The sequence below is a fragment of the Otolemur garnettii genome, unplaced genomic scaffold (genome assembly GCF_000181295.1).
Source record: "Otolemur garnettii isolate 467f Iridium unplaced genomic scaffold, OtoGar3 scaffold00010, whole genome shotgun sequence".
NCBI classification, from domain to species: domain Eukaryota; kingdom Metazoa; phylum Chordata; class Mammalia; order Primates; family Galagidae; genus Otolemur; species Otolemur garnettii.
Window position 1 is genome coordinate 2,797,447 of NW_003852405.1, and position 27,162 is coordinate 2,824,608.

The following is a 27,162-nucleotide window of genomic DNA, read 5'->3' on the forward strand; positions in this document are numbered from 1 at the left end:
TCAGTAAACAACTTTTGAACCTGTTGAATGGGGGAAAAATTTCCCCCCCAAAGGCTGCTTCGCTCCTCCCCTCACCCTCATGCTTTCAATCACATAGAGGAAGTAAGGTGCACGTTTACATATAAAATGTCAAGCAGAATCTCTAGAGGCAAGAAGGACAGATACAGTAACTTCTAAGAGTTGACAATTTCATCACAGCATGCAGGGGGTAGAAAAGTTGGATTAGGAGCTGAAAAGTGCTCCCGGTATACGCTCTTTTTTGAGTGCCGCTGAACTAAATCTACCCAGCCTAGAGTCCCTTAAGACCTTTGGATAGTTTTGGCATCAGGGTGGCGGCTGATTCGGACCTGATGCGCCAGTCAGCTCGCGCTGAGCCCGGCTGTTCCACCCGCCGCCTTCCACCGGCCTGGACCGTTTTCTGGCCCTTGCCTAATAGAGGGAGCGTCACGAACCCAACAGCCTCCCGCGCTGGCCACCCTCCTGCTCGCGGCATGAGGACGCGCTCGGTGCCGCGCCGCCTCGGTCCAACAGTCGGCGGGGCCCAGCCAGGACGAGTCGCAGCCGCGCGCGAACCGGAGATCTGGCCGGGCGGGAGCAGGAGTCCTCGCCAAGGTTCGGGTGAAGAACTAGAAAATGGCTTCGGGGCATGCGCCACGGAATCCGTTAAGAGGCTCAAAACCGACGCCTCGGAGGGGGAGCCTGGAAGGATGGAGCCGGCCGAACTGCAGGGCTCCGGGCGCCCAGGGGGAGACCCCGAGGGCGCACCACCCAGGAGCAGCGGGGCAGCTGCGGCCGCGGGCGGGTAACGTCACCTAGCGAGACTGCGCGTGCGCGGGCGTCAGGGGCGGGGCCCGGAGACAAATTCTGCTCAGGCGCTGGCAAATCTGCTGTCTCCGCGCTGCTCCGCTTTTCCCGCTCGCGCGAGCTGCTTGCTTAAAGGTGAGACTCGCGCTTGTTAGAACTGAATCGTTGGCTCCAGTGAGCAGATTTCACGACACGAGACAGAGGATTCTCCAAAAGTTAGGCGATTGATGTGTTGCCTAGATTTTAGGCTAAGTGCTAGTTGATAGAGACAAGTGTGCAATAGAGAACCAAAACCGAAATTGAAGTCTGTCGAGCGAATTGGGTATGTGTTGGAGCATCTTTAACTCCTCCAGTATTAAGAAAATTTTATTTTGACGACGTGTGGAAAGGTTACTGAAAGCAGTTTGAATGAGGTTGGGGGACTTAGCAATGAAATAAGCAGAACACCTAAGTTTGAAGCCCACTCTCCCCTCCCTGTTGAACCAGCCAGCTGTTTCTTCCAGGTGTTTATCTTTACAAGACGGATGTTTTGTATTTACAGCTGAGTTGCTGCCGCTTCTCTCAAGTAGAGCTTGAAGAATAAACCTGCATTTTTGTTTCAACGAAACTTAGAAACAAAATGGAAGAAAAGGACACACAGGTAATGCCACTCTTTAAGATTCATCAGTAATTAAAGAATTATCACCTGGAAGGACTGTGAGGTCATTGCAAGCAGAGCCGTCATGTTTAGGTGCTGACCTTTTCTGGAGTATTGGTTGACCTAAACAAGGATGAAATATTCACATTTGGTGCATATAAAGTAAAATAAACTGATGATCAGTTGCTCCAGTGTAAAAGTGCATATGGATCACCTGGGTGTTTTGTTAAACTGCATATTCTGTTAGATGCGGTCTCTAGGGTGAGACCCAAGATTCTGTTTGTGAGAAGCTTCCAGGAAGATGCCACTGGATTAGAAGCCACACATGGAGTACCTAGGTCGTAGATCCTTGCTTTCCAATAGGTATACTAGGCAATTGGCCACTTGAAACATTGGCAGTGGAACTGAGGAACTAAACTTTAGCTTCATTTTTAATTTTAAGTTTAAAAATGGACATTCAATTTCACTATTGAAGAAGTTGTATGTTTGGAATAACTTGGCTATGTGAATGCATGTTTTATTTTATGAGATAGTTTTATTCTATCCTCTGATAGAGTGCTATGGTATCATAACTCACAGCAACCTGAAACTCCTGGGTTTGAGCGATCCTCTTGCTTCAGGCTCCTGAGTAGCTGGGGCTATAGGTGCCGATCACAATGCCTGGCTAGTTTTTGCTCAAGCTGGTTTTGAATTCCTGAGCTCAGGTGGCCTCCCATAATACTGGGATTATAGGCATGAGCCACCACACCCAGCTCTGAATGTATTAAATGTAAAGCTTCTGAAACCCAAATACAGATAGGTATTTCTGATGAAAATTTTGGCATTGAGATGCGTAAGTATAAAATATGTAGCACACTGGATTTTGAAGACAATGTGAAAAAGAATCTAAAATATCAGACTTTTATGTTCATTTTATTTTGAAATATTTTGTATAACTTGGGTTTAAATAGAATATTATAATTCCATAATAATTCATAGGCAATAAAAAAGTTACATACATGTATTTTCTTTCTTTTTTTTTTTGAGACAGAGTCTCAAGCTGTTGCCCTGGGTAGAGTGCCATGGCATCACACCTCACAGCAACCTCAAACTCGTGGGCTTAAGCCATTCTTTTGCCTCAGCCTCCCAAGTAACGGGGGCTACAGGTGCCTGCCATAACACCCGGCTATTTTGTTGTTGTAGTTGTCATTGTTGTTTGGCAGGCCCGGTTGGATTCGAACCTGCCAGCTCCAATGTATGTGGCTGGCACCCGAGCCGCTGAGCTACAGTGCTGAGCCTGTATTTTATTTTTTTTGGAGGGTGCTACTCTGTCAAGTGCCTTTGGACTACTTTGCGATACTGGTATCTAGGAACAGCAGCAATGGCTGTTATGGATTAATCTTACAAATTCTGCTCTTTTTTTTTTCTTGGTCATGTTAAAAACAGAAAAATTCTGATGTTATTTAACACAATGGCAATATGAGCATTGCCCTAGAGCAGTGGTTCTCAACTTTCCTAATGCTGCGACCCTTTAATATAGTTCCTCATGTTGTGGTGACCTTCCACCATAAAATTATTTTCGTTGCTACTTCATAACTGTAATTTTGCTACTGTTATGAATCGTAATGTAAATATCTGATATACAGGATATATTTTCATTGTTACAAAGGGGTCGTGACCCACAGGTTGAGAACTGCTGTCATAGAGCAAAGACAGTTGGGGATATATAGCCAAGGAGGTGAATGGGGGGGCAGAATGGATAGAAAATTAAAAAGAGGAAAACATCAAGGGTAGTGGATTCTTGCTGAAAGTAGGTCAAAGGCTTAGCAAAGGTGGGGTGGGGGGGGGATGAAGAATTTGACCAGGTGTTGAGGGTGATCAGATCAAGGGTGGGAGATTCTTTCTAAACTGACTTAGGATAATTACTGCTAAAATTGGGCTAGGCGTGGCCAGGCACTGTGGCTTACACCTGTAGTGCTAGCACTCTGGGAGGCCGAAGCAGGTGGATCACTTCAGCTCAGGAGTTGGAGACCAGCCTGAGCAAGAGCGAGACCTTGTCTCTAAAATCTAGCTGGGCATTGTGGCTCGCACCTGTAGTCCCAACTACTTAGGAGATGGAGACAGGAGGATCCCTTGAGCCTAGGAGTTGGAGATTGTTTTGAGTTATGATGCCACTGCACTCTACCAAGTGCAACAAAGTAAGACTGTCTCAAAAAAAAAAAAAAAAAAAAGAAAAGAAAATTGGGCTGTCAGGTCAATGACTGGACAGGGAGCAACATCAGGTCTGGTAAGAAGAGGGATCACAGGAGCCTGACTCAAGTTTGATCAAAGAGAGTCTATTTCAGTCATTATATTTTCCAGCTTCCCACCTGCCGGCACCACGGGTTTTGGCAGCTCCTCCACAAAAGAAAAGGTCCCTTGTTGCTAGGAGGCTTCTAATTGTCTATCAAATGCATTCATTAGTAATGTTCCTTGCAGCTGAAACTAAGCTGCAAAAAAGCGTAAATCCAGATTCTCACTAAAAGGCCTGGGAGAAGGCTAAGGTGAACTGTGGGGGGAGTGCAGTGCTGCCTAATGATTTTAGAACAGAGGGAGTTTGAAGGCTTTAAAGTGCTTGCGGGAAATACAATGCTTTCCTTCCCCTTATTTAAATAATTTCTTAAGTCAGGCATGATTTAGAACGCTTCTCCTTTTTGTTTGTGAACTTCCAGTGTGATAATGTGGTTGATGGAAGTGCCAGTGCGCCAGTAATTCAGTTTAAACCTCCATTGTACAGACAGCGGTACCAGTTTGTTAAAGATTTAGTGGATCTACACCAACCTAAGAAGGTAGGTATTTCTTTTTCCAAACGATTATTAAGACTGTCTTGTGAAGTGTTTTGTCAAGTGCAGTAGATACTTGTTTTCTTTTTTTTAGGCTAGTAAAGTGAACCAGTGTGAGTGGAGAAGGAACAAAGGAGTCTGTTTAGGAGTCTTTTTTTTTTTTTTTTTTTTTTTTTTTATTGAATGGTAACTATGTACATTAATGCACTTCTGGGGTTGTTTAGGAGACTTTTAAAGAGATTTTTGCAATAGGCAGAATGTTGTGACTATAAGATTCTGTCTCAAGAGTTCAGCAAAAAGGTTTTTTTTTTTTTTTTTTTTTAAATACCAGAAGAGTGAAAAAGGCTAGAAAGTAGGGAAGCAGGATTAGTGGTATGGAAGGATAGCAGAATGTTCTAGGGAGCCTTAAAGAGGCAAAAATTTGTTTGTTTCCTCAGGCCAAAGTTCATAGGCATGGAAGAAGGAGGAAAGTTTGCTTAATGTATGGTTAAAAAGGGAATTTTCTTCCCAGTGATCAGGGGGGACAAGTAGTTATGCTAATCATCTGAGGCAAGGAATAGTAAGTAACACAAGGAATCTTATTTAAGTCTAATAAGGGGATGGTGGTTCTTTGCGGTGAGCCCTATCCCAGAACACAAAGCCTAAAGTGGACCCATTTAGCCATTTACCAAAAACACAGAGCTCAAGTAGAATTTAGTGTTGCCAGGTTCAAACATGAAAAGGAAAAACTTGCGTTCATAGTTGGATGTGATCTTGTAGGTTCCACATTCCTAGAAATTTTCATCAGATTATTAGGCCATGGTATTGTGGCTATGGGTACTGTTGTTCTTTTAAAACTGATGATGGGCCTACTCAGCTAACTTTGGATGCAAGTAATGCTTTCATAGAGGACACACACACACTTGGTTACTATACTAATATGGATGACCTGGAAGTAGACGAGATGCTGATAAGCTGAATCTCTAGATGAAAGGTTTCTTTTTCTACTTGATGTCGAAAACTTAGAAGGCTCCTCCCTCGTTTTTTGGAGACAGAGTCTCACTCTCTTTCTCCCGGGTAGAGTACTGTGGTTTCATAGCTCACAGAAACCTCTACCTCCTGGGCTTAAGCAATCCTCTTGCCTTAGCCTGCCAACTAGCTAGGACTACAGGTGCCTGCCACAAGCCTGGCTACTTTTTCTATTTTTAGTAGAGACAGGGTCTTGCTTTTGCTCAGGCTAGTCTTGAACTCCTGAGCTCAAGCAATCCCCCTTCTTCAGCCTCCCAGAGAGCTAGGATTATAGGTGTGAGTCACTGCACCTAGGGAAGCTTCCCTTATTTTAACCGCACCACTGCTGTTTCTATGCTTGCACACAAAGGCGCAAGGTGTTTATGTACACCTAGGCTCCTGAATTCACTTGGCATCTAAAACTGCCCCTTTGGCAGCTCAGAGTTCAATATGGAATTTCAAATGGCTTGATGTAATTGCTTAATCAAATGAGAAATTAAATAACCTTTCCATGAGTGATAAAAGAATGAAAGCAGAGTTTTGGAAAGCTTTGTCTGCTAAAATATGATTCTGACTTCAAGTTCTGATTCTGAATGGGAGAATTGTGTACCAAATTGTTTCTTATTAGTCCAGTATATACAACAACAATTGTTTTGGGATAGGACTGGGTTTTTCTATTTAGTTTTGATCAAATAGAAATAATTATTTTCCGTGGCTCAGAGCCCGTAGCACAGTGGTTACAGGGCCAGCCTCATACACTGAGGGTGGCAGGTTTGAATCCAGCCTGGGCCAGCTGAACAACTGCGACGAAAAAAAATAGCTGAGTGTTGTGGCAGGCGCTTGTAGTCCTAGCTACTTGGGAGGCTGAGGCAAGAGAATCACCTAAGCCCAAGAGTTTGAGACTGCTGTAAGCTGTGATGTCACAGCACTTTACTGAGGGGCGACACAGTGACATTCGGTCTTAAAGAAATACTTATTTTCCCACAGGCTTATAAAATCTCTAATTTGTTTTTTATTACACTAGTCTAGCAAAAGTATCCTTCCATGTAATGGTTTATTAAATTTTTATTACTGATATACATTCCTCCCTTCCCAAAGGTTTTTGATCATACTTGACAAATGTCTTTGGAATAATATCTGTCTCATCTACAGGTTGCAGACCTGGGATGTGGTGATACTTCACTCATAAGGCAGTTAAAAGTGTTTCCATGCATTGAACTGCTCATTGGAGTAGACATCGATGGGGATAAATTACGATGGAAGGGGTAATACCTAGTTTCTGAATTATGCATTAATCTAAAACTAGGGGCATTATTAATTACACTTAGAGAAAGTATTGATTTTTGTACTTTGTTTTAAAGATTGGGACTATCGAGGAGCCTCTAGCTCCCTGAATAATCAGGCTTTGACGTAACACTAATTGGTTGTATACTCTATGCATTCTACCAACTTGAAATATACCCTCCATTAAGTCATGATGGTCAAAGCCTTGCAAAATCAATTTCAAATGGCAAAAATCTCATCATTTTTAATGCCAGACATGATAATTTGTAAGAGAGGGTTTTAAATGCCTCAGAACCCTGGGGCCAAAGCTGCAGGCCTTGTATTCCATATTGAAACAGAGCCCTTCTCTATCCTGTGTCCCGTGTATACAATATATGTATATTGGGTTTCTAGAGATTGTTTCAAGAATGTTTTTCTTCTGAATAACAAAAATTCTGAAAATCACTGATCCTCGTGTTCAATAAATCAAGAGAAGGAAAGCAGGTTGTGTCGGACTTATCAGTGTAGGTAGATAATTGCCAGGGGATTGAGTTCTGTAGCTAGTGAGAATTTCTAAACAGACTGGGTTTAAAACAGTTGTTTTTCAAAAATTCTTTTTGCAGGGAAAAATTGGCTCCTGTCCTGGGGCATTTTCTGCAACCCCGGGAACTGAATTTGACTATTACATTGTACTGTGGCTCTGTTGTGGAGAGAGACTCTCGTTTGCTTGGATTAGACTTGATAACCTGTATCGAACTGTAAGTTTTAAAGTGATGTGTACTATCTTTAATCTCAATGTTAGTGTCTCAAATGATTAGATCTTCATTATTTGTAAAGAAAATCGTTTATCAATTGGGAATATTTTATTTTCCCTTTGGGACATGTTACTTGCAAATTTCAAATATACAGATAAATTGCAAAAAAGGTATGATACCAAGAACACCCATATATTCTTTAGCAAGATTCACCTCTTGTTAACGTTTTCCTCATTTCCTTTATCATTTGCACATGTGCATCCTTTTCTCTCTCATTCTCCCTCTATTTCCCTCCCCTCCTTCTTCCTCTCCTTTCACGGTTTTTTTTCTTCCTGAACCAGTAAAGGGTAGGTTTTACATCTGGCCTTTTGCATCTAATAAAAAAATTTAGTTTAATACCTGGAGGGACCACCCAACTTGACATCAAAATATACCAAAAAGTGTTAGTAAACAAAACCAGCATGATATTGGTGTTAAAAACACACACATAGGCTCAGTGCCTGTGACTCAAGTGGCTAAGGTGCCAGCCACATACACCTAAGTGGTGGGTTCAAATCCAGCCTGGGCCTGCCAAAACCACAATGACAGTTGCAAATAGCCGGGTGTTGTGGCAGGCGCCTGTGGTCCCAGCTACTTGGGAGGCTGAGGCAGGAGACTCACTTGAGCCTAGGAGTTGGAGGTTGCTGTGAGCTGTGATGCCATAGCACTCTACCCAGGGGGCCAGCTTGAGGCTCTGTCTGAAAAAAACAAACAAGGCTCGGCACCTGTGGCTCAAGTGGCTAAGGCGCCAGCCACATATACCCAAGGTGGCGGGTTCGAATCCAGCCTGGGTCCGCCAAACAACAATGACGGCTGCAACCAAAAAATAGCTGGGCGTTGTGGTGGGCGCCTGTGGTCCCAGCTACTTGGGAGGCTGAGGCAGGAGACTCACTTGAGCCCAGGAGTTGGAGGTTGCTGTGAGCTGTGATGTCACCACACTACTCAGGGGGACAGCTTGAGGCTCCTGTCTCAAAAACACACACACACCCCCACACACACATATATACACATACAGACCATTGGAACAGAATAGAAAACCCAGAAATAAATCCCTGTATTTACAGCCAACTGATTTTTTTCAACAAAGGTACCAAGAACATACCTTGGGGAAATGCTACCCTTTTCAGTAAATGGTGCTGGGAAAACTAGATATCTATATGCAGAATAATGATAATGAAACGAGACCCCTATACATATATAAACACAAACTCAAAAAATGGATTAAAGACTTAAATGTGGCTCAGCACCCATGCTCAGTGGTTTGGGCGCCAGCCACATGCACTGGGGCTGATGGGTTTGAACCCAGCCAGGGTCAGTTAAACAACAATAACAACAATAAAAAATGGAAGACGGACCTCTATATCAACCCTCTATAAGTTGTATCCTGACTATTTGGACTGTGACACACAATATTAATTTACCCTCTATATCTTGACCAGTTGAGGCCACTCTATAGCAAGGGGTAGAAAGTGTGGGCTTTGCCCTGTAATTGTATTTTTTCTTTAGTGTAAGTTCTTTGTGTTTTATGATTACCGTGTGTCGAATTAGACCTCATGTCCTGTTGTTTATCGTGTGTTGAGGATTTTTTTCCAAAGTGAAGGACCAGTCTGAACTATAGTTACATCCTGCAGTTACTGAAAAATTTTACAGTTGAGATGTGATGGCCCAGAGGTAAGAACCCAGAGAGCTGACATTGTAGAAAAAGGCTGATTCTTGTACATTTTCTGGAAAGCAGCAGCCAAAGAAAGATAGTGGAACATTTTGGAATTAGCAAGAGAATAGCATCCAAAACTGTAAACATTAGTCCTTAGGGAGATATGGTAAGGAAAGAGGAGACCCACAGTGGATAAGGAGGAACGTTTCCCTGGCTGAAGTTAATGAAGCCACATTAAGTGGGTTCTAACAAATGAGGGCAATTAACACCCGACTCTCAAGGCCGATGACCCAAGAAGTTGCAAAAAAAATTTGCACGGGAATTCAGGGTGGCACATTTCCAAGCATTATAGTGGTTAGCTTGAGAAATTTAAACCGATGTGAGATTTCCAGAAAGTCTTATGTGGTGAACCCAATTAAGTTCCAGTAGAAGTTAGGGAAGAGTTCGTTCAAAAGTTCCCGGACTTCACCAGAGGCTTCAAAGATGACAACCTTTACAGCTGACTGAGTGTGGATTCTTTTTTCCAAGGCAATGCCTGACAGGAACCACATCATGCAGGGTGACAAATGTTAGAGTGGAAGACTTTCCAAAGAACGTTTCATGATTCTGCTTTGTACTGTTTCAACCAGAGAGAAGTGAAAGCCCTTGGTGACTAGTAAATCAGCAAAGCCATGCACATTCATTTAAGAACCTGAAGTCCAGAGTACCTCCCCGACACTTGGAATCAAACAAGTGCATGTGGATGACAGGTGCCCTATCTGAGAAGGGGGTAAGGGGTACCCACTCAGCAATGAAGAAATGGTCTATTCTGCTGTCAGTAGGTATCTGTTCTGGCCATCCACAAGTGAATCATCTACAAATGTGACAGTGAAATTTGTGCCTCCAAACATGACCTCCAAAATCTAACTTCTGGACCAAATCATCATTAAAACATTTAAAATGGGCAGTGCCTGTGGCCCAAGGAGTAGGGTGCTGGCCCCATATGTCAGAGGTAGTGGGTTCAAACCCAGCCCTGGCCAAAAAAAAAAAAAAAAATTTTAAATGGGCTGGGCGCGGTGGGCTCCACCTCTAATCCTAGCACTCTGGGAGGCTGAGGCTGGTGGATCACTTGAGCTCAGGGGTTTGAGTCCAGCCTGAGCCAGAGCGAGATGCCATTTCTAAAATAGCTGGACATTGTGGTGGGTGCCTGTAGTTAGCTACTCAGGAGGCTGAGGCAAGAGGATCTCTTGAGCCCCCAAGAGTTTGAGGTTGCTATGAGACTCTACAAAGTGAGGCTCTATCTTTAAAAAATTTAAAATGCAGGGCGGCCTGTGGCTCAAAGGAGTAGGGTGCCGGCCCCATATGCTGGAGGTGGCGGGTTCAAACCCAGCCCCAGCTAAAAACGGCAAAAAAAAATTTAAAATGCACTACTGACCCCACTCCTGCAATGGGTCATCAGTAAAGCACAAACCTGTGGTCACTTGTGAAAGCAGCTTCATCTGCCGCATCTTAACGCTCTGGATGCTGTCCCGGATCACTTCTGCTTGGAATAAAGTTCAGCCAGAAACGACACAGAAATGTTTCAAGAAAGTTGGATTTGTCACAGCCTAAGAGCGTGATGATGGCGGAGCTTGAAGGAGTCGATTTAGAAGGTTTTGTTGCAGTGGATGATGAGGGGGCAGCCTGTAATGAACCTGACCCAGATCTCCTGTTCCAAGTGATTGACGCGCAGACCAGCATAAAAGGGCACGAAACAGCTGATGAAGTAAGGGGAAGAAGAAAGTGAGATGATGTGAAATTGCAGAGATTTCCAAAAGAAGGAGGTCAAGGCAATTGAAGTCATTTGCTGGGAAAAAATGCCCAGGTATGCTGAGTGGTGTGGCCAGCAGTGAGAGTGCTTTTTCCACTTACATTTAAGGAGCAAGAAACAGGTTAAGAGGACCATTATTAACTCTTTGTTGCATAGACTTCCAGAAATATGCCCCCCATCATTTACAGATACAGTTGTCTCCAGTTTCCACTGTACAACTGAGAGTGTACATCCTGTTCTGTGCCCTTTTTCACATGGCGGCATGTGATGGAGCCAGACCTAATTTGCTTCTGGGTTCTTCCTGCTGCATAAGCAGTAAGCATGTAACATACTGTGTTTCTCTGGCATTGTGTTAAGGATGACCTCAGGATGACCTCACCTTTAGCTGTTGTAATACATGGCTTTGTTCATATGACATTTTTGCATGTGAGTGTCTATAGTATAAATTCTTAGAGAAAATTGCCAGGTCAAATGGTGCATGTATTTTATAAGTTTGATAATGTTTTACTTACGGCGAAGGCTGAGTTGGTAGAACTCAGAGAGGGTAGTTTGGCAAGGGCTTTTGTGGCCGACACCGCTAGTTGTCTATTAGCGGTGGTGCCCTATCTGAGGTAAGGGGTTAGGGGTATGCACTGAGAAATGAAGACATGGTCTACTAGAGAGCCTGACATAGTGGCTTAGAGAAAGTAGAACCTTATTTCTTTTCTCCTAACAGTCTTAAGCTGAGTGGTCCATGATTGGCTCCTTGAAGTCCCTTAGAAAGTGAAACAAGTTCCTGTGCCATGTTCTACCATTTGCTGGGACGTTAGACTCATCCATGTGGTCATAGCTGGCCACAGACATATTCCTCTGGTTAACTGGAGCAGGGACAATATCAGAGGCATGCATGCTAAATGTTGTAAGACCAGATTCCAGAAAGGGCACACATTTCTTTCACTTACCTTCCATTTGAGAGAACTTAGGCATGTGGTCAGGCCTGGCTGAATAGGAGGCTGGAAATGGATCCTCTAAAGGCATCCATATACCTGTGATAACATCTGTCTATGAAAGAATAGGGGCTCGGCGCCTGTGGCTCAAGCAGCTAAGGTGCCAGCCACATACACCTGAGCTGGCGGGTTCGAATCCACCCCGGGCCTGCCAAACAACAGTGATGGCTGCAACCAAAAAACAGCCGGGCGTTGTGGCAGGTGCCCGTAGCCCCAGCTACTTGGGAGGCAGAGGCAGGAGACCCGCTTGAGCCCAGGAATTGGAGGTTGCTATGAGCTGTGATGCCATGGCACTCTACCCAGGGCGACAGCTTGAGGCTCTGTCTCAAAAAAAAAAAAAAAAAAAGAATAGGGTAGACAGTAGACAACTGGCAGTGTCTGCCACAAAAGTCCTTGCCAAACTCCCCTCCCTTGTAGTTGTCCTGACTTATACCCCATTGCCCGCATAGGAGGGTTTGCTTTCTTACCCTTCCATCACATGCCTTTCCAATATTGTCTTGTCCAACTTTATCAGTCTTGTTAGGAGGAAAGAAGGCTCTTTGTTTCAGTTCTCCTATGTTGCAATTTCATCTGCTCCAGAGCCATTTGGTACATTTCTCTGAACTGTGTGTATCCTTTGTGAATTTTTCTGTTGGACTGTCGATACTTTTTTGCTGATTCATATGCTTGTTTTTTATGTTAAAATTAGTCCCGTAACTGTGATCCAAAGATCAGGCTGTTTTGTTTCCTGACTTTAACTAACTTTTAGAAATTTTTATTTATTTTTGAGGCAGAGTCTCACTTCCTTGCCCCTGGTAGAATGCTGTGGCATCATAGCTCACAGCAACCTCAAACTCTTGGGCTCAAGAGATCCTCTTGCTTCAGCCTTCCATAGCTGGGACTATAGTCACTCGACACAATGCCCGGCTATTTTTTAGAGACAGTCTCACTCTTGCTCAGGCTGGTCTCGACCTTGTGAGCTTAATTGATCTACCAATCTTGGCTCCTCAGAGTGCTGGGATTCCAGGCATGAGCCACTGTGTCTGGCCCTTGACTTTAATTATTAAAAATACAGTGTTATTAGTATTATTAGTATTAGTGTTAGGAATTAAGTATTATTTGGGGAGTATAGTTGTATGAATTTTTTATTGTTATTAGTATTAGGAATTAGTATTATTTGGGGAGTATAGTTGTATGAATTTTTTATTGTTATTAGTATTAGGAATTAGTATTATTTGGGGAGTATAGTTGTATGAAATTTTTTTTTTTTTGAGACAGAGTTTCATTATGTCACACTTGGTAGACTGCTGTGGTATCACAGCTCACAGCAACCTCAAACTTTTGGGCTTAAGTGTTTCTCTTGCCTCGACCTCCCTAGTAGCTGGGACTACAGGTGCCCTCCACAATGCCCAGCTGTTTTTTTTTTAAATTTAATTTCTTGTTTTACAGGTGCAGTCTGGGTTTGAACCCACCAGTTCTGGTGCATGTGGCCAGCACCCTAAAACTGAGCTATGGGCGCCAAGCCAGTTCTATGAATTTTAACATAGTTCAATACACCCATTACAGTCGGGGCATAAAACACTCATCATCTGAAACAATTTTGAGGTCACACTCCACCCCCTGTTTTCGGTAACCACCGATCTATTCCCTGTTTTAGTTTTGTCTTTCTGAGAACATGTAACATTAGAATTTTACAGTCTTCATTTACTCACGTCCTGTGTATTACTAGTTGGTATCCTGAGTAGTATTCCATTGTATAGATGTGCCAACTTTTATCCTTTTACTGGCTTAAGGTTATTTGGGTTGTTTCCAGTTTGGGATGATTTTGAATAGAACTGTTACAAACATTCATATATAGGTTTTTTTGCATGAAGACAGGTTTTATTTAATTTTGGTGTAGGGATTACTCAGTGGGTCATAGGTTTAAGAGCGGAGCGTGTGTGTGTCTTCTGAAATTTTTTTCTCTTATCTCATCTACTGTTTCATTTTCCATCATTTCCTAATTTACTTGATATACTTAGCTCATTGGTTTTCAGCTTTTCTTATGTTCCAGTGTATGGTAAAACAATGGCTTTCCCTTTAATAATATGCCACTGTAACCACAATTTTTTTTTTCTTTTTGAGATAGTCTCAAGCTGTCTCCCTGGGTAGAGTGCTGTGGCGTCTTACCTGACAGCAACCTCAAACTCTTGGGCTTAAGTGATTCTCTTGCCTCAGCCTCCCAAGTAGCTGGGACTGCAGTTGTCTGCTATAAGCTCGGGCTATTTTTTGGTTGTAGTTGTTGTTGTTTGGGCAGGCCTGGGCTGAATTTGAACCTGCCAGCTCCAGTGTATGTGGCTGGCCCCCTAGCCTCTGAGTTACAGGCACTGAGCCTGTAACCACAAATTTTGATATGTAGCATTTTCATTGATGATAAAAAGAAGCCAAATAAAGTAAAAGGACTCAAGAAATTGCCAGATTTGGCCCCTTGGAGAACATGGCTGGGTATAATGGGTCACCAATTAAATTTTGGCACTTCTTCCTGTAACCAGTTGAAAGGTCATGGTGCTTCTGCTCATCACCATCCTGGTGAGACTGGAAGGCCCACAAGTGTCATAAGGGGTGTTCTCTGGCCTGGGGAAGGAGATGTCTCTCTGCACCTTACTCAGTGTAGCTTCTGGTTTGAATAGAAAATTGAATAGAACTTAGGCCTTTGTGAAGCCCTGTTTTCAATGTCTAGGTTTTTTAGGGCACACTGACTTAAATGTGGTATTAGCAAGACTTTGTTAGACCCTTTGGGGTAACATTTAATTTTTATTTGTTTTTAATATTTTAAAAATGTTATTATTGGAGATGGAGTCTTACTCTGTCTCCCTGGATAGTGTGCTGTGGTGTCATAGTTCACAGCAACCTCAATTTGGCTCAAGATCCTCTTGCCTCAGCCTCCTGAGTACCTGGGCCTACAGGTTCTGCTACAATGCCTGGCTATTTTTTCTACTTTTAGTAGAGAGGGGGTCTCATGCTTATTCAGGCTGGTCTTGAACTCCTGAACTCAAGCAATCCGCCCTCCTTGGCCTCCCAGAGTGTGGGGATTACAGGCATGAGCCACTGTGCCTGGCCTCAAAATTTAAGTTTTATGTAATTGCAGTTTTACACAGGTTGTAGTAATGGTACGAGAAAATCTCACGTGTTCTTTACCCACATTCACCAATTGTTTGTTTGACCCCATTTATTTTCTTTTTCTAAAGTATAATTTTATTTCCTTCCCTTCCTTCTCTCCTTTCCTTCCTTCATTTCACTGTGTCACCCTGGATAGAGTGCTGTGTCATCACAATTTACAGCAACCTTAGCCTTGCAAGTAGCTGGGACTACAAGCGCCCCTGCAACAATGCCAGGCTATTTTTTTTTTTTTAGTTGTAATTGTTGTTTAGCAGGCCCAGGCTGAGTTCGAACCTGCCAGCCTCAGTGTACGTGGCCAGCGCCCTACCCACTGAGCTCTGGGTGCTGCCAGGGCATGTATCTTTGACAAGAATACCATAGAAAATGATGTTGTATCCTTCTTGGTGTGTTATATCAGGTTTTGATATAAGCCCAGAAGGTATTGATAAGGCCATAGAGAATAGAAAATGACCTTAGGTGAAATTGAGGGGTGAGAAATGAGGATAATGTATGAATACTTGTTCTTCGGTCTGTTATATATGTAAAGAAGGGAGAAGATCAATGTACAGATGGAAATTGTTTTAAATCAATGTGAAAAACAGGTGCAAGTAAAGCTAGATTTTATTATATCTTTTTAATGAACCATTTCAGAATAGAACATTTGGATTCAGATGATCTGGCCAGATTTCCGGAAGTGGTGTTTGGGTACCTGTCTCCATCCATGGTTGTCATCAGCACACCAAACTCTGAATTCAATCCCTTGTTTCCAGCGGTGACCTTAAGAGATTCAGATCATAAATTTGAGTGGACTAGAATGGAATTTCAGAACTGGTAAGGTCAGAGAGTTTTTATTTGAAATTTTTTTTAAATCTTAAACTGTAGTTTGAAAATCCTAGGATGTAAGTATATATACAGTAGAACCTCAGTCAGTTGACCACCCAAGGGACTGTGGGTACCAGGTACTTTTTATGTGGAGGTATCTGTAGTGTTGACACAGGCAAGGAGGAAAGTTTGGGGCTATGAGAGTGAGCCTTGTGCCCCTTACCAGGGTTACCTCCTGAGGATTGGTTGTGTCTTCTGGTATAATTGCAAACCCAACAAGTAGCTGGGTTATAGCCCTTGTGGTCTCCTTGTCCTCTCCCCCCTCCCCCCATATCCTTCCCTGTAGACATTTCCTTTTCTTTTCTATACTCTTATGGTAACTTGGAAACTGACATGATCATTGCCTCAACTCTTCACAGAAATAAATACAGTAAGCCCCATGATATGGGTGGTGTAGGTATTTGTAACTTCCAAGTATTTCTGTTCATTGTATTCTATTGACCAGAAATCATCTTTATTTAACAACAGCTCTTAAGTTTAGAAAAATGATTTCTCTCCTTATTCTCATTTCAGGGCTTCGCATGCGGCAAATCTCTATAATTACTCTGTGGAGTTTACTGGCGTGGGAGCACCACCAGCTGGTGCTGAGAGTGTCGGATTCTGTACACAGATAGGCGTCTTCCGGAAAAATGGCGGAAAGGCAGCTGAATCGTGTGTTTTGGAGCAACATGCTTATAAAGTTGTGAGTGTCCTTTGGGGGGGCAGCTATCAAGGCAAGAAGTATGTTTATTGGATGAGATGGGGGTGCCTTCAGGGTGGTATGGCTGTAGACTAGAAGTACATTTATTAGGATGGTGAACTCTCTTTTTGGGTATGAGGCCCCAAAGTAGAGGTGAGTATAAATGATCTTATTTTGTGGTTCACCCTGTGAGAATCCTTTAGGACTGTTGGCAGGCTCGGTTCTTTGCCCTTTCTCAAGGAATATTTTAAGGCATGATCTGCTGGAGCTGTGTAATCTGTTAGTATTATCAGCAGTCAAGAAAAAAGTCAGCAGCTCTTCCTGGTAGCTTGGCCTCAGGGAAGGACTGTTAGAACTGAGCCTTCACAAGGGGTGGGGGAGGGGAATGAGGAGGAGGGAGGAGGACTCAGTGTATGGCACACCTCTTGGGGGTGGGACGCAAGTATAAGAGGGACTTTATCTGACAAAAGCAATCAGTGTAAGCTAATTCTTTATCCCCTCCATGAATCCCAAATAATAAAAACAAAACAAAAAACAAACCCTGAGCCTTCAAGCTTTTCGGACCTTTTAAAGACGAAAAAGAAATACATTTTGCCTTTTAACTGAACCATGTTTTTTCCCCCACCCTTTCCTCTGTACTGTCAAGTAGGAATATTGGACTAGTGTGAATTAGTAGTAATCTGGCTGGGAGATGGTGGACATTAGAAGTCGAAAGCAGACAGTTAATGTCTATGCATAAATCGATTCCCAGCTCAGTGCCTATGGCTCAAGTGGCTAAGGTGCCAGTCACATACACCTAAGGTGGCAGGTTCGAATCCAGCCCAGGCCTGCCAAACAACAATGACGGCTGCAACCAAAAAATAGCCAGGCGTTGTGGCGGAGGCAGGAGGCGGAGGCAGGAGGCGGAGGCAGGATACTTGCTTGAGCCCAGGAGTCGGAGGTTGCTGTGAGCTGTGATGCCACAGCACTCTACCCAGGGGGACAGCTTGAGGCTCTGTCTCAAAAAAAAAAAAAAAAAAGTAAGATTCCCATTAAAACTGAGGAATTTATGATTAGTAGGAGTCTGATATGCATCCAATATGTACATTCAATTATTATTATTATTATTATTTTGAGACAGAGTCTCACTATGTCACCCTCGATAGAGTGCTGTGGCATCACAGCTCGTAGCAATCTCAAATACCTGAGCTTAAGCGATTTTCTTGCCTCAGCCTCCCAAGTAGCTGGGACTACAGGTGCCCGCCACAATGCCTGCTATTTTTGTTGCAGTTGTCATTGTTTAGCTGGCCCAGGCTGAGCTTGAACCTCAATGTATGTGGCTGGCGCCATAACCGCTGTGCTGTGGGCACCAAATGTACATTCAACTCTTGTTGCAAAAAGTTACTGATGGCTTTGGAAATTTTCCTGTTCTAAGTGTTTTTTTTCCCGCTCCAGGTTTTTACGGCCTCATACCCAAGTTTACAGCAAGAAAGGTTCCTCAGACTCGTCATGGTCAGTGAAGTGTCCCGTCAAGTGGAAAGCTTGAGAGTGAGGTATCTGCGGAGGCTGAAAGAACAGAGGGACAAGGAGCTGGGTAATGAGCCCGCAGACACCGGCCCAGAGGCCCCCATGCTATGCTTTGGACCAGCCTTCACAGAGGTTGAAAGAGACAGGATAAAGAAGTCTCCTAAACCTTTCTGTGTTGGAAATAAGTTCTTTGTGCCCCTGAAGAGACTCCTCGCCTATCCCAAGCTGAACCGCTTATGCATTAGTGAAGAAAGGATGAGGTCGGTCATTGCCAGCTCGCTGATCTTGAGCTGCGATGGCTCTGCGGTGGTGGTTGAGTTGTATGATTATTTTGATCATCTGTTTGATTTTTGAGCCGTCCTTATTTCCTGAAACTCAGGATCTGTGATATAGTTGGGCTGACTTAGAATTTCATTTAAACTTTTTATGTAGTCATAACTCACGTAATGTTAAGTTTGAACACCGGTGTCTACGTTTCATGCTGGTGGACAAATCTGCACGGCGTTTAGCCAGTGTGCTGTAAACCCTGAGAAAGGTGCCAGGGTCCAACAGTGGTGTGTTCTCTTTTGAAACTGGACATTTTCCCTTATGTTTTCTGAAGAATAAAGTAATTGGCTGTGGTAATGTGTTGATTTCGAACTTACCTATAATTTTGTGTTAGAGCCCTGAGTTGAAGGTGATGTTCAGAGAAAGTTATCAAATATGCTGCTTTTAAAGCCCTTTCCCGGCGGGTAAGAAAAAAGAGTAGCTTTAAAATTTGGCTGAAGTGGCTCATACCTATAATCCTAGCACTCTGGGAGGCTGAGCCACGTGGGTTGTTTGAACACGGGAGTTCAAGACCCTGTCTCTACTAAACATAGAAAAACTGAGGAAAGAGGTTCGCTTGAGCCCAAGAGTTAGAGGTTACTATGAGCTATAATGACGCCAGGGCACTACCCAGGGCAATAGAGTGAGACACTTATCTCAAAAAAAAAAAAAAAAAAAAGAAAAAATTGTTTAAAATCTTCCTAGGAGTTTGTCTCCTTTGGTTCAAATTCTAACCTCTGTAATTGTCTAAAAATCACACAAAACAGGAAGGCAGGTGTTTTCAGGGCACAGAAACTCTTCCCGATGTAACCACCCTCTTCTCCAGGAGCTTTCTGGTTGCAGTGAGGGTGAGTAGTACTAACGGCCGAGAGGTAAGCAGACAGGGCACTCTGGCTCTGACACCATGGGAACCCAGATGTCTGTCTTGCTTATTGTAGCATACTTGTAGCATGTACTTGAGGGACCAAGAGGTTTGAGCTCCAGCTACCACTTCCATATTCTAAAACCAAAAGGGAAAAAAAGAGGGGACAAAATGCACGTTCCAGCTGTCTGGTAAGGTTTGCTGGACGTTGTTAGGGACATTCCCTACTTCTTTTTGACCAGAATGAAGTCTTATGACCACACAAAGCAGCAATGAAAGCCGGGATATGTAGTCTTTATCCTGGAGGCCGTGCCCACTCGGTGGTCTGCCAAGGAGCAAGGAGAGAGGGGACATGGTGGCAAATAACCAGCTGTGCCCTGACTGGAGCACCTAACCAGAAATCGGCATGGTGCCAGTGCAGAGTTGGTGTCTGGGGAAAACCTTCTGGGGCCAGTTATCCTCTAGCTGAGTCTTAATTATTTTCTTGAGCTTTAATAATTAAGTAAATGGGGCCAGGCATGCTTCTGTCTATAGTCTCAGCTACGCAGCAGGCTGAGGTAGGAGGATCCCTTGAGCCCAGATGTTTGGGCTACAGTAAGCTATGATCATGCTACTGCACTCCAGCCTTGGTGACGGTGGGAAACCCTGCCTCCAAAAAAATGAAAAAATAAGGGGGGGAAAGAGAATGTGGTTAGGGGCAAGAGAATGAAGGGATTCTGGAAGAGAAGAATCTTAATCTCATAACTGCTGCTAACCACCTGTTTTCTACTTGAACTTCATAGAATGCTGTATTGGACAGCCCCCATGTACCTACATTGATTTCTCCCTCTACCCTGAATGCTCAGATGAGCACATGGTCTACAGCAGTGGTTCTCAACCTTCCTAATACCACGGCCCTTTAATACAGTTCCTATGGGTTGAGAACTGCTGATCTAGAGAGATCTGTACTCCTGCCCTGCCTCACCCATCTGCTGTTTGCACTTTTCTAAGCCTCTCGCTCTAAGGAATCTCTTATCGTTGCCCTTCTGGGTTAGAGCCAAGGTTTCTAGTCAAGAAACCTTTCACCTATCTTCCAAAGTTAACTTTGTTCAAGCCTAGTCACTTGAACCTCTCAAACTTTAGAGTAAAACCTCCATAGCTGACCACCTCCCTGCACTGATCACATCCTTAAATTGACCTAATTTTCATAGAACAGATATGCACACTTATGTATTAGTCTAGTAGGCCTAGTTCCTCATCTTGGTCTCCTCTGAGCAGTTTGTTACAATCTGTGGTCAAGTTACAGAGGTTCTGTGAATTCACGACAGCCATGGGGCTGAAACTATTCTTTCTCATGGCCCTCTTAGTCTCTATTTCACTGTCTAGAGTCAACCATCAAAGGTTTCTTATCTTCCCAATTAGCAACAAGTAGACTAGTGACCTTTGTGGGAACAGACTGTTCCATTTTCCTAGGAAAACTACTTGAATGGGTCACATAGTTTGTAAACACAAGGCAGAGAGCTCAAGATGTCTTTGCTCTAGGGAATTAAACTGTAGTGTACGGCAGGGAAAAATGTGGTTAGACAGGAGGCAGAGTTTTATCTGCAGTTTTGAGAGCACGTTCTTCCCACTGCTGCACAGCCCCCAAACTAGATGTGAGATATGTATTACAACGTATTCCTTGGAACCTCCCTGGCTCTTGAGATTTGAGTAAGATTTGCCTCCAACTCCTATTTCCATGACCCAGTATTTCCAAAACTCTTTGAAATATTTCTATGATCTCCTAGAAGCTTACATCGTCACAGCACTCCCTTCAAGTTCAGTGTCCACACAACTGAGATGTAAAATGCAGCTTTTTCTCATAGCAGAGTGCCCAGCTCACCTCTTTCCGGGCTTTTCTCCCTCCTCCCACCCCTTCCCTTTCTCTCTTCTCTGATTTCTGACCTTCTACAACAGGCCCAGCAGCTTAGCTCTCTCCATGTTGTTCTCAGCCCTCTATTCTGTCAGTGGTTGCCGGGAAAGAGTTCAGCAGAAAGGCAAGCCCTCCATTAGAGTCTGGGTACTAGCAACATAAAAATCTTTACCTCTGCATACCGGGTCTTGTGAGATTGTGTGGAGCAGCTGACGAGAAGCAAGGGACAGCTCCATCAGCAGTAGCAATGTGGAATCTGGGAGGACTCGGAAAAGTGGATTTCTGCCTTCATGGAGGATGCTAGGTGCTGAGTGCAGAAAGCATAACTTATTATATATGATGCACATCCTTGGGGGTCTCTAGAAAAACTGAACACTTAGGAAAACTGCTGAGATCTAGCAAATAAGCCAGTAGGAGCTGGACGTTAGAGAAATTCAGACAGTGAATGTTCAACACAGGTTTTTGAAACCAGCAGCCTGCCAGCTATATACCTTTTATCTTGAAAATCAACACTTCATGCCCTCTGTTTATCTGTTGGGTTCTAAAGTTCCTGCTGAGTCGTATGTACTCTCTGAACATTTTTTGTCTGCCTTGCTGGAATTATCTTGTTTCTACCTGTTCCCTTTCATCCTGTATGTTGTGACTCAAGCTAAAACAAGTCAAATTAAGCTATGCTTATTTTATTGTCTTTCCCAGAAGCACTGCTCCCTGCTCTTGCATCTTGACCCACCAGAGCTTTGGCTTTCGCTGAATGGGCCCTGTGTTTTCCACTGTAGTGTCTTTGTCTGGGCCCGCCCCTGTTTGTATGCCCATTCTCAGGCTGCCTACTCAGTGCCTTCTGGCAGAAATGGTCATGCAATTGTCTTTGAGTAGCTGGGACTACTGGCACCTTGCCTAAGATCTATTTTAAAATAAGTATTTCAAATTATTTAAAATTATTACTGAAGAGCTGGATGCAGTGGCTCACACCTATAATCTTATACTTCGGGGGTCCAAACTGGGAGGATCACTAGAGGCCAGTAGTTTAAGACCAGCCTGGGCAATATGGCCAGACCCTACTTCAACAAAAAACAATTTTTAAAAAGTAGGTGGGTGCAGTGAGCTATGATGACACCACTGCACTCTAGCTTGGGCAATAGATCAAGATCCCGTGTGTAAAAATAAAATTATTAAATAAAAAGACACAAAATGTGTGTTTTTTATTTGGTCTTAAACCCATGGAACACACATCAAAAAGGAATAGACATAGATCACTTGAGAGAGAGATTTGAACTGCATCACCGAAGTTCAATGCGAGAAGCTGGCACACTTTCCTATTTCAAGTAACTGTACATACTTCCTTTGAGTGTTCCCCAACGTAAGATGCAAAAAAGGTATGCCAACAACTGAAGTTGTTTTGTAATGCATACTCTCAGAAAAATCACTGTTGGAATGGTGTGAAGATCTGCTACGAAGTCAATTTCTTACATGGTTGAGATTCTTCAACCTAGCCCAATTGTAAGTGCATAGGAATGGGGTCTGAACTAACTTATAATCCAGGCTGAGTGGCTCACACCTGGAATCCTAACACTCTGGAAGGCCCAGGTGGGTGAATTGCTTGAGCTCAGGAGTTCAAGACCAGCTTGAGCAACAGTGAGACTCTGTCTCTACTAAAAATAGTAAAACTAGTCCAGTGTGGTGGCCCAAACCTGTAGTCCCAGCTACTTGGGAGGCTGAGGCAAGAGAAATCGCTTAAGTCCAAGAGCTGGAGGTTGCTGTGAGCTATGAGCCATGGCACTCTATCTAGGGCAACTGAGTAAGACTTTGTCTCCAAAACAAACAAACAAACTTATACAGGAAGTTCTCTGACATTTCCTTATTCTCTGCATTCACATGGAATAGCGATCACTGACTCAGTAAATATCTACATTTAAGCCTGTCCTGTTCTGAATGTTTTTTACATTTTGTATAATGTGGGACACATGAACTCCACCAATGATTTCCTTTCTGTCATACAAATGGCAGAGAGATTTCTTTTTTTTTTTTGGAGACAGAGCCTCAAGCTGTCCCCCTGGGTAGAGTGCCATGGCATCACAGCTCACAGCAACCTCCAACTCCTGGGCTCAAGCGACTCTCCTGCCTCAGCTTCCCGAGTAGCTGGGACCACAAGGCACCCACCACAACACCTGGCTATTTTTTGGTTGCAGCCATCATTGTTGTTTGGCGGGCCCGGGCTGGATTCGAACCCACCACCTTAGGTGTATGTGGCTGGCGCCTTAGCCACTTGAGCCATAGATGCTGAGACGAGAGATTTCTTTATGTGCTGCTCCAGCTAAGTGATACGTAGGTACAGGAGTGAAGACATGAAAATAAGTGAAAGGGAATGGGAAGGATGGGTGAGAGTGGGAACAAGAGGGGAGCACTGGGTGTTAAGGAAAGGTGGGCTGAGACAAAACAAGAAGGCTGCGCTGAGAATTCCATGCAGGAGATGTGGGCAAGGTCTGAGGGCTCAGATCAGAGGTCCTGCCAGGTTCTACTGTGACCTGGTACAAAAAGTTATCCTGGGGGATCCTGTATGATTCTATGGACTGGGGAGGGGCCTGGAGGTTTCCCCTAGAGTGTCCATACTCTGCTTCCTCTGACAATAAACCCAGTCATTATACAACCTTTTATAATCTGCACTGTCCAGGGAGGCCCTGATAATCTGCAAAGAAAGATGTGTGTTCACACTCATACTAAATCATAGTTCTCTATTAGCTTTAAATTGATATTATTATTATTTTTTTGAGACAGAGCCTTAAGCTGTTGCCCTGGGTAGAGTGCCGTGACATCACAGCTCACAGCAACCTCCAATTCTTGGGCTTAAGTGATTCTCTTGCCTCAGCCTCTGGAGTAGCTGGGACTACAGGCACCTGCCACAACGCCTGGCTATTTATTGGTTGTAGTTGTCATTGTTTGGCAGGCCCGGGCTGGATTTGAACCTGCCAGCTCTGGTGTATATGGCTGGCACCTTAGCCACTTGAGCTACAGGTGCTGAGCCATAAACTGATATTATTCTTTTACTATCAGCAAAGCCGTTGCTTGTCCTCCCTGAGGACATTCTAGTTAAAGGGAGACACAATCTAGTGTCTTAGTCTGATCAAGAGTAGGAGTGACACTGACTATCATTTGTTAAGTAACAATCAAGCTGTGATAGTGGCACGTTGAATAACCAACTGCGTGTCCAACACTAGAAGTAACATAAGTATGTAGATGCTTCACAAAGGCAGGTTTTGGCTCAATAAAACCCTGAGTGCCTTGGGGGTGGCATACCCTTAACATTAATAGATTAGTGCTCTTTGCAATCCAGCAGAATTGGTGGTCTTATCTCCATCCTAGGTTAGAAAGCAGGTTCAGAGGGGAGTTTGTACTCAGACTCAGGTTTGTCTCACCCCCAAGCCTATGCCATGGGCTGCCTAAAGGTTCAAAGACACATCTGACTTTGGAGGTGTTCAAGTCTGTCTTATACCACCTGGTAATAAAGTTATGTTATTCAGGGGAAAGTTAGGTTGTTCTTCTCACTTGTTTTCTTACCTTGGCACAATTTTCTGACAGTCTTAACTGATAATTGAAAATATAAACAACATACAGACTTTCAAGATATAATCTTTATTGAATGTATATAAGACCTTTACATTATTACAAACACTTTACAAATAAAAAATTAATTTTTATAAAAAAAAAAAAAGGAAACATTTCCTGGCTTTATCACTATAGAGTTGAAACAAATGTAATATATAATATAAATATGAAGGTCATTCTCCAAGTATTACAACAAAATACTGATGGAATCACTTCAATAACATTTTGCATAAACATTTGCATGGTTACCCACACACTATGTCAACTTCCGAAATACCAAATACATGAGAGGAATATGATCCCCACATAAGATGTATTTCAAAAAGACAACTGAATATACTCAAAATGTCTTCCCTTGCATGGGACTTGGTCAATGAATATTAGCAAGAGAATTCTGCTATACACATATGATAAACATTTGATAAATGCAGAATACATTGTGTAAATTAAAATTTTTGTCAATTTTGTCATATGGGGAGTACACACAGACTACCCACATGAACATTTAAAATATACTGTGTATACATTATGAGAATCGCATATATAAGGGAATAAGGCCTTTATTTTCAGAGCAGTCTTAAAATAGGCTTAACATAGGTATATTACATCCTTTATGTAGTATTTTAGACTTCATATTCTTTAACATTTCAACTATTGATATTATGCATAGTACCTAAGCCAACGTATGAGTAGTGGTATAACACAGTACTTGATTATATTCACATGACGTACCATCTTGGAGAGCTGACCAAGTTAAAGCCCTGTTAAGAGAATAAAATGCAACCCTCTCACCTGAGCCCAGTCTGTCTCTCGGAGCACTGTTATATATACTGGAAGCCTAATACTTGAAAGTGTGTACTTCAGTGAAGTATTTGATAATGCTGTCCACTTGGGCTTGCAAAGTGGTCTACTTAGCATGGAAAACCGAAAGTCTAAAATCACCTCTGCATGTTTTAATTTATTAAAACCTACTGCTCTCCGAATTGGCATACGTTCTGACTGGAGGCTAGGTGAAGATTGTTTTTTCCTTCTACCGAACAAATGGACTAAGTGGTCAACCTCTGTGGTGCAGACTTTTGCACAAAAAAGATATTCAAAAGAGTCCAGTCTGGACAGTATTCTGATATTATTCTGGATTGTTAATCTAATGCTGGACTGAGATAATGGCATTCAGGATTCTTGGCCAAGACTTTTTGAGATCACCAGTATTAACCCACATTAGTTGTTTGTATACAGAAGCCTTCAAACCCCCCCTGAAGAGGCGTCAACCATTAAAGTGTAAGCTGATGGCCTTCTCTGCACTTTAGATCCTTCACATCTTGTCTGGTCTCAGTCACCAGCTCAGGCCACAGGCAGTGGGTCTCCTGGCTAGCCTGTGCATTCTCCCAAATGAAGTATTTAAGACTCTTCTTTATCTCATTATAATTACAGAGCTTTAAAATAACATAAGTCTTTTCCTCTAGAGAGAATGAAAAGAAGTATTACATCTACTAATTTTCTAAGGCTGGGTAATCTGAAATGACTTTAATGTTTAAAAATCATTGCATAAGAATCTAATTTTTCCAATCCAATTTTCTAAACTCAGGATCCAAAGTGGATTTTATTTAATAAGCAGATTTTCTTAAATAGGTACGTGGTTAAGATATTAACAATACACGCTCTAGGAAAAGGAATCCTAGAAAGTAAGGCGGATACTCAGGCAACTCTTAGTGATTATTTTCAAAGGGCTGTACTAAAATTTGAATGCAAAGTATGCCAGTGGAACACAGAAGAAAATGAACCCAGACTTTCACTGACTACAGAGCATATAGCTAAGAGCTCTTTTTCCTTCCTAATCCATGATTGTATTTACTCAAATACTTGCTGTATTTACTACTACATAAATCGAGATATATCTGGTGGCTGCTGCTAAAACTATAAAGGCATGATTTTTATGCTTTTCAAAATCTCTCCACATTTAAAAAAATTCTGTACCATTTTAAATATGAAGAACCAGTCTTATATTAATATAAAGGTACAGGGCCAAGGGGCAGGATGAGTAAGACAGGGCACTGCCCTGATTACAGCACCACGTAATGTGTGTGATGAGGATCTTAACTGAACTCCACTTACAATCTAGTTCATTCATTTTTAAAACTGCAAATCATGTGCAGAAGCACTAATAAAAAATATAGCCTAGAAATAATACTTTGAACATAGAAAAATAGGTTTAAAAAAATGTCATAATCTCTCTCGACATATTATCTTCATAATGGCTCTATAAAAACTCTTTGATTTTTTTCCATAATGTATAATGAACGGATCTGTTCATGTGAACAGACAGCAAATCTTTACCATTTAAGAGGTCAATGCTTTTTTCTTAAAAATAAATCTTAAAAAATAAAAAGTATAACTTAGAATTCAGAAAGCCCTTTCTCTCAATATTCAAAATATTATGCAATAGTAGTGTCATCTTTAAAAAATTTTTAGAATCTATTTGTTAAAACTGTATTGGATTAATGTAGAATACCTGATCCTTAAACTACTTAAAAAAATAAAAGTCCTAACATTAACTTTTGAAATTTTTCCAAACCTCTACATTTGGATATTAAAATAATATAATAA

At 42.6% G+C, this 27,162-nt stretch overlaps 1 protein-coding gene across 1 annotated transcript; it reads left to right on the forward strand.

Moving 5' to 3' along the window:
* The first annotated feature begins 1,389 nt into the window (after positions 1-1,389).
* HENMT1 (HEN methyltransferase 1) lies at positions 1,390-18,253 on the forward strand. Its single transcript, XM_023509880.1, has 7 exons — positions 1,390-1,444; positions 4,132-4,248; positions 6,382-6,494; positions 7,116-7,250; positions 15,484-15,663; positions 16,228-16,396; positions 17,828-18,253. The coding sequence occupies exons 1-7, from the start codon at positions 1,424-1,426 to the stop codon at positions 18,251-18,253; spliced, it is 1,161 nt and encodes a 386-aa protein (XP_023365648.1). The 5' UTR covers positions 1,390-1,423.
* Positions 18,254-27,162: the final 8,909 nt, after the last annotated feature.

What these genes read in the sequence shown, in the direction of transcription:
- HENMT1 (XM_023509880.1), top strand. Translation starts at nt 1,424, where the DNA reads ATGGAAGAAAAGGACACACAG. An exon ending in GATAAATTACGATGGAAGGG is followed by an intron (nt 6,495 to 7,115) that starts GTAATACCTAGT and finishes TTCTTTTTGCAG; the next exon opens with GGAAAAATTGGCTCCTGTCC. An exon ending in AGAATGGAATTTCAGAACTG is followed by an intron (nt 15,664 to 16,227) that starts GTAAGGTCAGAG and finishes TTCTCATTTCAG; the next exon opens with GGCTTCGCATGCGGCAAATC.